The sequence below is a fragment of the Bombina bombina genome, chromosome 5, assembly GCF_027579735.1.
Source record: "Bombina bombina isolate aBomBom1 chromosome 5, aBomBom1.pri, whole genome shotgun sequence".
NCBI lineage: Eukaryota > Metazoa > Chordata > Amphibia > Anura > Bombinatoridae > Bombina > Bombina bombina.
The window spans coordinates 12069725-12084360 of NC_069503.1; the positions used below are offsets into that span (position 1 = coordinate 12069725).

The 14636-nt window shown below is 46.1% G+C and overlaps 1 protein-coding gene across 3 annotated transcripts in view; it reads left to right on the forward strand.

The window, feature by feature from the left end:
• The window catches only part of NOS3 (nitric oxide synthase 3), a 720543-nt gene extending 707248 nt beyond the window's left edge, over nt 1-13295 (forward strand). For 2 of the 3 annotated variants that reach the window (XM_053713262.1, XM_053713263.1), the window contains one exon: nt 9391-13295. In XM_053713262.1, the coding sequence (XP_053569237.1) occupies nt 9391-9510 (120 nt within the window). In that variant the 3' untranslated portion in view covers nt 9511-13295. The remainder of the gene's footprint in view (nt 1-9390) is intronic. The other variant, XR_008402467.1, reaches the window with a different exon arrangement.
• Nucleotides 13296-14636: the final 1341 nt, after the last annotated feature.

Genomic DNA, 14636 nt, shown 5'->3' on the forward strand with positions numbered 1-14636 from the left:
TCTAGTAGGGGGCAGACTATCATTTTTCATCCAGGCTTGGATAAGAGACGTTCAAGATCCTTGGGCAATAGCTATAGTATCTCAGGGATACAAACTGGAGTTCAGAAATTCTTCCCCCAGAGGAAGATTCCTTCTTTCTCAATTGTCTTTAGACCAGATAAAGAGAGAGGCGTTCTTACGCTGTGTAAGAGATCTATCCTCCATGGGAGTAATTTGTCCGGTTCCAATTCAGGAACAGGGACAGGGGCTTTATTCAAATCTGTTTGTAGTTCCCAAAAAAGAGGGAACTTTCAGACCTATCTTAGATCTCAAGAGTCTAAACAATTTTCTCAGGGTTCCATCTTTCAAGATGGAAACTATTCGTACAATTCTTCCATTGATCCAGGAGGGTCAATTTATGACTACTGTGGATCTAAAGGATGCATATCTTCATGTTCCTATCCACAGAGATCATCACAAGTTCCTGAGGTTTGCCTTTCTGGGCAAACATTTTCAGTTCGTGGCTCTTCCTTTTGGTCTTGCCACGGCACCCAGAATTTTCACAAAGGTTCTGGGGTCTCTGCTGGCGGTTCTAAGACCTCGGGGCATTGCAGTGGCGCCTTATCTGGATGATATTCTGATCCAGTCGTCGTCTTATCAGCTAGCAAAGTCTCATACCGACATTGTTCTATCTTTTCTGAGGACTCATGGGTGGAAAGTAAATCTGGAAAAGAGTTCGCTAGTTCCACAAACCAGGGTTCCTTTCTTGGGAACTCTAATTGACTCTCTATCCATGAAGATCTTTTTGACACAGGTCAGAAAATTAAAGATTCTGGAGACATGCAGAGCCCTTCAGACGAATCCTCGGCCATCAGTGGCTCAGTGCATGGAGGTAATTGGATTGATGGTAGCGGCAATGGACATCATTCCATTTGCTCGGTTTCATCTCAGGCCTCTGCAACTGACCATGCTCAGTCAGTGGAATGGAGATGTGATGAGACCAATCTCGCCGCTGTGCATTGGAGGAGCCTGGTTGCCCGCCTGCTGCCTTTAGACTATGGCCCCATGTTGAAACGCTTACTTTTCCCCTGCAAAGACATGAAAGCCAGGTCATTCAATACTTGCCCTATTTGAACAGTGATACCCCAGATAGCTATGCCATGTAGCCCCCTTTGTATAACGAAAGACTTTGGCTCCATGGCAATTGAACTGTATTTCTCTGTCTGTGATAATTACATCAACCATTGTGTAAGATAATTGTATCAACCATTGTGTAAGGTAATTGTACCAACCATTGTGTAAGATAATTGTATCAACCATTGTGTAAGGTAATTGTATCAACCATTGTGCAAGCTAATTGCATCCCAGGCAGAGGGGATGATTTTGTGTGGGAGTGTCTGAGAGTATTGTATGTGTTTATTGGTTGTTTTACAAAACCCTGTGGGTGGTACTAATGTGTAAAAATGACCCACAGCTCTGGCTGATATCTGTTTGACCCTCACCATGGAGCTTTGACTCATGGTTGGGGGCAGGGAGTGGGGAGATTTACTGTATGCTGCCTGTGCCTCTGCCCTTTTATGCCAGGGTTATACCGTTACAATTGGTGGCAAGCGACGGGATCGTTCCCACAGCCAGAAGGACAGCTACAGGAGACACCATTTCGTGGATTTACAAGTTGGGGGTAACGCATGTCCCAGTACAGCGACCCTAAAAGCAACAGAATGGAAGCAGCAGTGTTATACGAGGAGGAGGACCTGGATGGCCGGGATGCATTAAGGAAAGGCATCTGGTACCAGGCCCTGGATAATGTACAATACTAGCAGGGTAAGAGTCTCCCCAGTGAAGAGCAGCGGTTGCAGAAGCAAGTGGCCCTGCGGATGCCCTTCCTGGGAGAGCAGCCCCTGGAGGAATGGGTGAAGTATCTAGAGCACCGGGTATGGCAAGAGCTATGGCTGGAGGATGACTACCAGGTGCTCTGGTGGTATATGGCACAGTATATACCCTGGATAGCCGAGCATGACAAGCCAGAGGGAGAGGAGTTTGATGGTCCTGGCTTGTTATGGGAGTCCTTTGCAAAGCCTGACTTTGGGAGCCCTGCGCATGACTGGGCTGACCCCCATGAGGTAGAGCCAGACCTGGCTCACTTAGCAGTCCTGGAGTGGGAACTGGAGCAGGACTACCAAGTTCTCTTCCACTCCATTGGGAAGGCTCAGCAGGACAGCAAGGTGAAAGACCCAGATCCAGACCCATTCAGCTGGGAAGATATTGTGGAGATTTACTGGGAAGGACCCCAGGTGGCCGGTGGAGATGGGACCAAGGTCTCTCCACCTGTCCTGCAGGGAATTGGGAGCCCAGACTCCATTCCCCAGCGGCAGGCTGAGTTACAGGGGGCAGAGACAGTTGGTCCTGTCCCCCAGTAGCAGAGGAATATGCAGGGAATTGGGAGCCCAGACTCCATTCCCCAGCGGCAGGCTGAGTTACAGGGGGCAGAGACAGTTGGTCCTGTCCCCCAGCAGCAGAGTGAGATGCAGGGGATTGGGAGCCCAGTCTCCATTCCCCAGTGGCAGGCTGAGTTACAGGGGGCAGAGACAGTTGGTCCTGTCCCCCAGCAGCAGAGGAATATGCAGGGAATTGGGAGCCCAGACTCCATTCCCCAGCGGCAGGCTGAGTTACAGGGGGCAGAGACATTTGGTCCTGTCCCCCAGCAACAGAGGAATGTGTAGGGAATTGGGAGCCCAGACTCTATTCCCCAGCGGCAGGCTGAGTTACAGGGGGCAGAGACAGTTGGTCCTGTCCCCCATCAGCAGAGTGAGATGCAGGGGATTGGGAGCCCAGTCTCCATTCCCCAGCGGCTGGAAGTATGTATGGGAGAGGAGCTTGTTACCCCCTCTCCCCAGCGGCAGCTTAACACACCAGGGGGAGACAGTAAGCCCAACAACTGTGCAGATGCGACCGTGGTCTCTCACTTACAGCACAGGGGGTAGGGACAGTCGGTCCTGTCCCCCAGTAACAGGGCTGTTTAGCCAAAGGGGAGAGAGTCGGTCTCCCCCCACAGCAGCATGGCGCTTTGTCCAAAGGGGAGATGATCGGTCTCCCCCTCCAGCAACCAGGCTCCCACCAGGCTACTTCCGTGGTAGTGCTGGCACCAGGGCAGAGTACAGCTGGTCTCTGCCCACCTCGCAACCCACCAATTCAGCGTACCAGTCCCCCACACAGCCGTAGTGAGGCACCTGGACATGGACACGTTTCTCCTCTACCCAGGTGTAGTGACCATTTATTGTGGGTGGGCTGTACGGCTGATTGTGTTTTGTGGGTGGGTTGCTGGACTAACCAGGGCACTGACCGGCATGAGGTCAGATACCCTGTTAGTCTGTTTGGAAAAGGGGAGAGATGTGACGAGACCAATCTCGCCACTGTGCATTGGAGGAGCCTGGTTGCCCTTTCAAGATGGAAACTATTCGTACAATTCTTCCATTGATCCAGGAGGGTCAATTTATGACTACTGTGGATCTAAAGGATGCATATCTTCATGTTCCTATCCACAGAGATCATCACAAGTTCCTGAGGTTTGCCTTTCTAGGCAAACATTTTCAGTTCGTGGCTCTTCCTTTTGGTCTTGCCACGGCACCCAGAATTTTCACAAAGATTCTGGGGTCTCTGCTGGCGGTTCTAAGACCTTGGGGCATTGCAGTGGCGCCTTATCTAGATGATATTCTGATCCAGGCGTCGTCTTATCAGCTATCAAAGTCTCATACTGACATTGTTCTATCTTTTCTGAGGACTCATGGGTGGAAAGTAAATCTGGAAAAGAGTTCGCTAGTTCCACAAACCAGGGTTCCTTTCTTGGGAACTCTAATTGACTCTCTATCCATGAAGATCTTTTTGACACAGGTCAGAAAATTAAAGATTCTGGAGACATGCAGAGCCCTTCAGACGAATCCTTGGCCATCAGTGGCTCAGTGCATGGAGGTAATTGGATTGATGGTAGCGGCAATGGACATCATTCCATTTGCTCGGTTTCATCTCAGGCCTCTGCAACTGACCATGCTCAGTCAGTGGAATGGAGATGTGATGAGACCAATCTCGCCGCTGTGCATTGGAGGAGCCTGGTTGCCCGCCTGCTGCCTTTAGACTATGGCCTCATGTTGAAACGCTTACTTTTCCCCTGCAAAGACATGAAAGCCAGGTCATTCAATACTTGCCCTATTTGAACAGTGATACCCCAGATAGCTATGCCATGTAGCCCCCTTTGTATAACGAAAGACTTTGGCTCCATGGCAATTGAACTGTATTTCTCTGTCTGTGATAATTACATCAACCATTGTGTAAGATAATTGTATCAACCATTGTGTAAGATAATTGTATCAACCATTGTGTAAGGTAATTGTATCAACCATTTTGTAAGGTAATTGTATCAACCATTGTGCAAGCTAATTGCATCCCAGGCAGAGGGGATGATTTTGTCTGGGAGTGTCTGAGAGTATTGTATGTGTTTATTGGTTGTTTTACAAAACCCTGTGGGTGGTACTAATGTGTAAAAATGTGTATATAAGAACAATAAACCCACAGCTCTGGCTGATATCTGTTTGACCCTCACCATGGAGCTTTGACTCATGGTTGGGGGCAGGGAGTGGGGAAATTTACTGTATGCTGCCTGTGCCTCTGCCCTTTTATGCCAGGGTTATACCGTTACAATTGGTGGCAAGCGACGGGATCGTTCCCACAGCCAAAAGGACAGCTACAGGAGACACCATTTCGTGGATTTACAAGTTGGGGGTAACGCATGTCCCAGTACAGCGACCCTAAAAGCAACAGAATGGAACCAGCAGTGTTATACGAAGAGGAGGACCTGGATGGCCGGGATGCATTAAGGAAAGGCATCTGGTACCAGGCCCTGGATAATGTACAATACTAGCAGGGTAAGAGTCTCCCCAGTGAAGAGCAGCGGTTGCAGAAGCAAGTGGCCCTGCGGATGCCCTTCCTGGGAGAGCAGCCCCTGTAGGAATGGGTGAAGTATCTAGAGCACCGGGTATGGCAAGAGCTATGGCTGGAGGATGACTACCAGGCGCTCTGGTGGTATATGGCACAGTATATACCCTGCATAGCCGAGCATGACAAGCCAGAGGGAGAGGAGTTTGATGGTCCTGGCTTGTTATGGGAGTCCTTTGCAGAGCCTGACTTTGGGAGCCCTGCGCATGACTAGGCTGACCCCCATGAGGTAGAGCCAGACCTGGCTCACTTAGCAGTCCTGGAGTGGGAACTGGAGCAGGACTACCAAGATCTCTTCCACTCCATTGGGAAGGCTCAGCAGGACAGCAAGGTGAAAGATCCAGACCCATTCAGCTGGGAAGATATTGTGGATATTTACTGGGAAGGAACCCAGGTGGCCGGTGGAGATGGGACCAAGGTCTCTCCACCGGTCCTGCAGGGAATTGGGAGCCCAGACTCCATTCCCCAGCGGCAGGCTGAGTTACAGGGGGCAGAGACAGTTGGTCCTGTCCCCCAGCAGCAGAGGAATATGCAGGGAATAGGGAGCCCAGACTCCATTCCCCAGCGGCAGGCTGAGTTACAGGGGGCAGAGACAGTTGGTCCTGTCCCCCAGCAGCAGAGTGAGATGCAGGGGATTGGGAGCCCAGTCTCCATCCCCCAGTGGCAGGCTGAGTTACAGGGAGCAGAGACAGTTGGTCCTGTCCCCCATCAGCAGAGGAATATGCAGGGAATTGGGAGCCCAGACTCCATTCCCCAGCGGCAGGCTGAGTTACAGGGGGCAGAGACAGTTGGTCCTGTCTCCCAGCAACAGAGGAATGTGTATGGAATTGGGAGCCCAGACTCCATTCCCCAGCGGCAGGCTGAGTTACAGAGGGCAGAGACAGTTGGCCCTGTCCCCCATCAGCAGAGTGAGATGCAGGGGATTGGGAGCCCAGTCTCCATTCCCCAGCGGCTGGAAGTATGTATGGGAGAGGAGCTTGTTACCCCCTCTCCCCAGCGGCAGCTTAACGCACCAGGGGGAGACAGTAAGCCCCACAACTGTGCAGATGGGACCGTGGTCTCTGCACTTACAGCACAGGGGGTAGGGACAGTCGGTCCTGTCCCCCAGCAACAGGGCTGTTTAGCCAAAGGGGAGAGAGTCGGTCTCCCCCCACAGCAGCATGGTGCTTTGTCCAAAGGGGAGACGATCGGTCTCCCCCTCCAGCAACCAGGCTCCCACCAGGCTACTTCCGTGGTAGTGCTGGCACCAGGGCAGAGTACAGCTAGTCTCTGCCCACCTCGCAACCCACCAATTCAGCGTACCAGTCCCCCACACAGCCGTAGTGAGGCACCTGGACATGGACAAGTTTCTCCTCTACCCACGTGTAGTGACCATTTATTGTGGGTGGGCTGTACGGCTGATTGTGTTTTGTGGGTGGGTTGCTGGACTAACCAGGGCACTGACCGGCATGAGGTCAGATACCCTGTTAGTCTGTTTGGAAAAGGAGAGAGATGTGACGAGACCAATCTCGCCACTGTGCATTGGAGGAGCCTGGTTGCCCGTCTGCTGCCTTTAGACTATGGCCCCATGTTGAAATGCTTACTTTTCCCCTGCAAAGACACGCAAGCCAGGTCATTCAGTACTTTCCCTATTTGAACAGTGATACCCCAGATAGCTATGCCATGTAGCCCCCTTTGTATAACGAAAGACTTTGGCTCCATGGCAATTGAACTGTATTTCTCTGTCTGTGATAATTACATCAACCATTGTGTAAGATAATTGTATCAACCATTGTGTAAGGTAATTGTATCAACCATTGTGTAAGCTAATTGCATCCCAGGCAGAGGGGATGATTTTGTGTGGGAGTGTCTGAGCGTATTGTATGTGTTTATTGGTTGTTTTACAAAACCCTGTGGGTGGTACTAATGTGTAAAAATGTGTATATAAGAACAATAAACCCACAGCTCTGGCTGATATCTGTTTGACCCTCACCATGGAGCTTTGACTCATGTTTGGGGGCAGGGAGTGGGGAAATTTACTGTATGCTGCCTGTGCCTCTGCCCTTTTATGCCAGGGTTATACCGTTACAGGAGACTATACCAATTTGTCTCCTCAAATAAATCTAGACCAGAGAACAAGGGACTCTCTCCTATGGTGGTTGTCGCTGGATCATCTATCCCAGGGGACATGCTTCCGCAGACCCTCATGGATGATAGTGACAACGGATGCCAGCCTGTTAGGATGGGGAGCAGTATGTGACTCCCTGATGGCTCTGGGTGTGTGGTCTCGAACGGAGTCTCTACTTCCCATCAATATCCTAGAGTTGAGAGCATAATATGTGCTTCAGGCTTGGCCTCAGATGGCTGCGGCCGAGTTCATCAGATTACAGTCGGACAACATTACGACTGTAGCTTACATCAATCATCAGGGAGGAACAAGGAGTTCCTTAGCGATGTCAGAAGTAGCCAAGATAATTCAGTGGGCGGAGGCTCACTCTTGTTATCTGTCGGCAATCCACATCCCAGGTGTGGAAAGCTGGGAGGCGGACTTTCTGAGCAAACAGACATTTCATCCGGGAGAATGGTAACTTCATCCGGAGGTATTTGCCAACCTGATTCTCAGTTGGGGCAGGCCGGAGTTGGATCTTATGGCGTCTCGTCAGAATGCCAAGCTTCAGAGATACGGGTCCAGGTCCAGGGATCCCCAGGCCGAGCTGATAGATGCCTTGGCAGTACCTTGGTCTTTCAGCCTAGCTTATGTGTTCCCTCCATTTGCTCTCCTTCCCCGGGTGATTGCTCGAGTCAAACAGGAGAGGGCTTCGGTGATCCTCATCACTCCTGCGTGGTCTTGCAGGACTGGTGGACATGTCATCTCAGCCACCGTGGAAGCTTCCCTTGAGGAAAGACCTTCTCATTCAGGGACCCTTCCATCATCCGAATCTAGTTTCTCTGCAGCTAACTGCTTGGAGATTGAACGCTTATTTTTATCTAAGCGAGGGTTTTCTGATTCGGTCATAGATACCTTGATTCAGGTGCGTAAGCCTGTTACTAGAAAAATTTACCATAAAATATGGCGTAAATATCTTTATTGGTGCGAATCCAAGGGCTACTCATGGAATAGGGTTAGGATTCCCAGAATTTTGTCTTTTCTCCAAGACGGATTGGAGAAAGGGTTGTCAGCTAGTTCCTTAAAGGGACAGATTTCTGCTTTATCTATTTTGTTACACAAGCGTCTGGCAGATGTTCCAGATGTTCAATCTTTTTGTCAGGCTCTGACTAGAATCAGACCTGTGTTTCGACCAATTGCTCCTCCTTGGAGTTTGAATTTAGTTCTTTCAGTTCTTCAAGGGGTTCCGTTTGAACCTATGCAATCCATAGATATTAAGTTACTATCTTGGAAAGTTTTATTTTTGCTTGCTATTTCTTCTGCTCGCAGGGTATCTGAGCTTTCGGCATTACAATGTGATTCTCCTTATCTTATTTTTCATTCGGATAAGGTGGTGTTACGTACCAAACCTGGTTTTCTTCCTAAGGTGGTTTCAAATAAAAATATTAATCAGGAAATTGTTGTTCCTTCCTTGTGTCCTAATCCTTCTTCTAAGAAGGAGCGTCTGTTACATAATTTGGATGTGGTCCGTGCCTTAAAGTTTTATTTGCAGGCAACTAAGGATTTCCGTCAATCGTCTTCCCTGTTTGTTGTGTTTTTCTGGGAAACGTAGGGGTCAGAAAGCTACGGCTACCTCTCTTTCTTTGTGGCTGAAGAGTATCATCCATTTTGCATATGAGACTGCTGGACAGCAGCCTCCTGATCGAATCACGGCTCATTCCACTAGGGCTGTGGCTTCCTCATGGGCATTCAAAAATAATGCAACTTGGTCTTCTCTTCACAAATTTTCCAAATTTGATACTTTTGCTTGGTCCGAGGCTGTTTTTGGGAGGAAAGCTCTTCAAGCAGTGGTTCCTTCCGTTTAGGTTCCCTGTCTTGTCCCTACCCTTTCATCCGTGTCCTATAGCTTTGGTATTGTATCCCATAAGTAAGGATGAAATCCGTGGACTCATCGTATCTTGTAAAAGAAAAGGAAATTTATTCTTACCTGATAAATTTGTTTCTTTTACGATACGATGAGTCCACGGCCCGCCCTGTTTTTCTTAAAACAGGTCTTTTATTTTTGTTAAACTTCAGTCACCTCTGCACCTTGGCTTTTCCTTTTTCTTCCTAACTTCGGTCGAATGACTGGAGTGGGAGGGAAGGGAGGAGCTATATATACAGCTCTGCTGTGGTGCGCTTTGCCTCCTCCTGCTGACCAGGAGGCGATAATCCCACAAGTAAGGATGAAATCCATGGACTCATCGTATCGTAAAAGAAACACATTTATCAGGTAAGAATAAATTTCCTGTTTCTCTGTGTTTGCTAACTCTCCTCCTTTTGTATTTTATCTCTAGGACCAAAACCGATACCATGAGGATATATTTGGCATCACATTAAGGACACAGGAGGTGACATCGCGTGTTCGCTGCCAATCGCTGTCACTGCAGGAGAAGAGAGACACATTCTGTGCATGAAGAGACCACGTCAAAAACATTTATATATAGGACTGTCATTTCAGTATACGTGTGACTGAGCATACCACACATGTATGTACACTGGCACACAATGCATAAGCAATTACCAAATGCACTTGTTCCCCTTACTGTGTGTGTGTATATTAGGGTTGCCACCTCAGCCATGTTTGCCTGGACACTTATGAGTTACACATGCTGCAGGGTGTGCAGGGAGGAACATGTATTGTGTTTCTGGGCAGCACTATTCATATTCCTCCCTGCACACCCTGCAGCATGTGTAACTTATAAGTGTTCTGTATTTTAAGGGACGGGTGTGTGTGTGTGTGTGTGTATATATATAACAGCTTGGGAATACATCATGTGAAAACCTGACACAGACAATGAAGCAAGCTGTGTGCTAATAACTGGGGGGTAACTATAGTGTGCAAGTATTGCGGTCTTATGGTTTGTATACAGTGTGGTAATGGTCCCCTACACACACACACATATATACATACACACACACATATACAAATATATATATATATATATATATATATATATACACTTAGCACCTATAGAATACCCACACTGTGTAATATTGTGTGCTTAGCAGCTATGGAACACACACACACACACTGTGTAATATTGTTTACGTAGCACCTATAGAATACACACACACACTGTATAATAGTGTGTACTTAGCACCTATAGAATACCCACACTGTGTAATATTGTGTGCTTAGCACCTATAGAATACACACCCTGTGTAATATTGTTTACGTAGCACCTATAGAACACACACACACACATTGTATAATGTGTACTTAGCACCTATAGAATACACACACACACACTGTATAATAATGTGTACTTAGCACCTATAGAATACACACACACACTGTGTAATATTGTTTACTTAGCACCCATAGAATACACACACACTGTATAATAGTGTGTACTTAGCACCCATAGAATACACACACACACACACACTGTATAATATTGTGTACTTAGCACCCATAGAATACACACACACACACTGTATAATAGTGTGTACTTAGCACCCATAGAATACACACACACACACACTCACTGTATAATAGTGTGTACTTAGCACCTATAGAATACACACACACTGTGTAATATTGTTTACTTAGCACCCATAGAATACACACACACACACTGTATAATAGTGTGTACTTAGCACCCATAGAATACACACACACACACACTCACTGTATAATAGTGTGTACTTAGCACCTATAGAATACACACAAACACGCACACAGGGTAAAATTGGCTTTAATACATTAGATATTATGGAGTTTTAACAAATCAGCTAAGGACTGGAGAGAGTTGTTTATAAATTGTACCCCCTGCGTATATAGCACATATTGTGTAGACACACACACCTAATGCTAGTGACACCATCACTACAACTCCTGGTGACATTCTGTGGCACACACCAGGCACAAGCAATCACACTTATTATTAATGTAAAACCAATAGGTTATTTGTGTGCTGTATGTAACCTTAATGATACATACATGTGCTTCACATATGCTGATCCCACTGAGCTGATCTCATATAATCTTTGTACTATTGCCCTCTGGTATGTAACGTGCTGTGCACATGTGCAAAACTGTAAATAACACAGCATATATGGTTTGTACAGCAGGATCCCACATGCATGCATATGACATGCGTACTATACAGGTATATGACATGGTTACTGTATAGGTATATGACACATCACATGTATATTGTAAGGCATGTTACATGTATACTGTAAGGCATGTCACATGTATACTGTACAGGCATGTCACATGTTTACTGCACAGGCATGTCATGTCAGATGTAAACTTTACAGGCATGTCACATGTATACTGTACAGGCATGTCATGTCAGATGTATACTTTACAGGCATGTCACATGTATACTGTACAGGCATGTCATGTCAGATGTATACTTTACAGGCATGTCACATGTATACTGTACAGGCATGTCATGTCAGATGTATACTTTACAGGCATGTCACATGTATACTGCACAGGCATGTCACATGTTTACTGCACAGGCATGTCATGTCAGATGTATACTTTACAGGCATGTCACATGTATACTGTACAGGCATGTCATGTCAGATGTATACTTTACAGGCATGTCACATGTATACTGTACAGGCATGTCATGTCAGATGTATACTTTACAGGCATGTCACATGTATACTGTACAGGCATGTCATGTCAGATGTATACTTTACAGGCATGTCACATGTATACTGCACAGGCATGTCACATGTTTACTGCACAGGCATGTCACATGTTTACTGCACAGGCATGTCACATGTTTACTGCACAGGCATGTCACGTGTTTACTGCACAGACATGTCACATGTTTACTGCACAGGCATGTCACATGTATACTGCACAGGCATGTCACATGTATACTGCACGGGCATGTCACATGTATACTGTACAGGCATGTCATGTCACATGTATACTGCACAGGCATGTCACATGTATACTGTACGGGCATGTCACATGTATACTGTATGGACATGTCACATGTATACTGCACAGGCATGTCATGTCACATGTATACTGCACAGGCATGTCACATGTATACTGTACAGGCATGTCATGTCAGATGTATACTTTACAGGCATGTCACATGTATACTGTACAGGCATGTCATGTCAGATGTATACTTTACAGGCATGTCACATGTATACTGTACAGTCATGTCAGATGTATACTTTACAGGCATGTCACATGTATACTGTACAGGCATGTCATGTCAGATGTATACTTTACAGGCATGTCACATGTATACTGCACAGGCATGTCACATGTTTACTGCACAGGCATGTCACATGTATACTGCACAGGCATGTCACATGTATACTGCACGGGCATGTCACATGTATACTGTACAGGCATGTCATGTCACATGTATACTGCACAGGCATGTCACATGTATACTGTACGGGCATGTCACATGTATACTGTACGGGCATGTCACATGTATACTGCACGGGAATGTCACATGTATACTGCACAGGCATGTCATGTCACATGTATACTGCACAGGCATGTCACATGTATACTGCACAGGCATGTCATGTCACATGTATACTGCACAGGCATGTCACATGTATACTGTAAAGGCATGTCATGTCACATGTATACTGCACAGGCATGTCACACGTATACTGCACAAGCATGTCACATGTATACTGCACAGGCATGTCACATGTATACTGAACACTATATACAGGTATATCACATGTATACTGTACAGGCATGTCACATGTATACTGCACACTATATACAGGTATATCACATGTATACTGCACAGGCATGTCACATGTATACTGCACACTATATACAGGTATATCACATGTATACTGCACAGGCATGTCACATGTATACTGCACACTATATACAGGTATATCACATGTATACTGCACACTATATACAGGTATATCACATGTATACTGTACAGGCATGTCACATGTATACTGCACACTATATACAGGCATGTCACATGTATACTGCACACTATATACAGGCATGTCACATGTATACTGCACACTATATACAGGTATATCACATGTATACTGTACAGGCATGTCACATGTATACTGCACACTATATACAGGTATATCACGTGTATACTGCACACTATATACAGGTATATCACATGTATACTGTACAGGCATGGGGCCCTTTAACTGAACTAATGATATTGTCATCCATATCCCTATAATAAATCTGATTTTAATAAATGTTTGTGAATAACCCTTTGTGAGCTGTTTGTTTTATAGCCCAGGACAGTCTGAACAGAATATACTCAGCTTTTTTTTGTTTTGTTTTTTGAGTATATTTTATTTAATACATTTTTTTAATAAACAACAGAAATAATAAGCAGTAAAGCATAATCCAAAAGTATTAATCAAAACCACTAGAATAAAAGCCTATACTGAGTAAGTAGTGCAGGTGATGAATATTATAAAGTCATCATATGGAGGAGAGCTTTGTACTGTGGCAGGTTACGTCTATAGCTGATTACCTAGATGTGCGCAGTGCTGGGCAAACAGGATAAAGTGGGAAGAAAAGAAGAATAAAGAATTAGACCAGAACATATGATCACAGCTCAGAAGAATTTACCTCTTTCTTGTCATTAAGCTAGAACATGACGCCATCCATCGCACGCAGGAACCTATAGACCTCCTGTTTACACCTAAGCATCTATAATATGGGGCTTAACTAGCACTCTTTCCTAGTCATGAGTAAGACAGTTAAAACTTAATAACTTTTAATAGTATGTAATAATAATAATTCCTCAATAGTAATAGTGTACCTAACCAACCAATAGTACTAAAGTAATTCAGATCATGTAATCACCCCCTGTTTCCTGGGTGATATCAGCATTCGTCAGCATCAGGTGCTAGGGGTAAGAAACATGAATAAATTGATTAAAATAGTGATAACACAGATGCGTTTCGTCCTGGGTATTGGCCTTTTCTTTCATGTAAATGACAAGAGTCCATGAGCTAGTGACGTATGGGATATACATTCCTACCAGGAGGGAAGTTTCCCAAACCTCAAATGCCTATAAATACACTTCCCACCTCACTCATACCTCAGTTTTACAAACGTTCGGCTAGATTTAGAGTTTTGTCGGTAAAGACCCGCGTAGCTAACGCTGCTTTTTTTCCCAGCGCACCCTTAAGACAACGCTGGTATTTAGAGTTGTCTGAGGGGCTGCGGTAGGCTCAGAAAAGGGTGCGTTGAGCCTAATTTAGCTCCACATCAACCCTCAATACCAGCGTTGCTTACGGTAGCGTTAAGCTGGAAAAACATGCTCATGCACGATATCCCCTTAGGAAACAATGGGGCAGTTTGGGCTGAATAAAAACCTAACACCTGCAAAAATGCAGCGTCCAGCTTCTAACGCAGCCCCATTGTTTCCTATGGGGAAACACTTCCTAAGTCTGCACCTAACACCCTAACATGAACCACGAGTCTAAACACCCCTAACCTTACACTTATTAACCCCTAATCTGCTGCCCCCGCTATCGCTGACACCTGCATTATACTATGAACCCCTAATCTGCTGCCCCTAACACCGCCGACCCC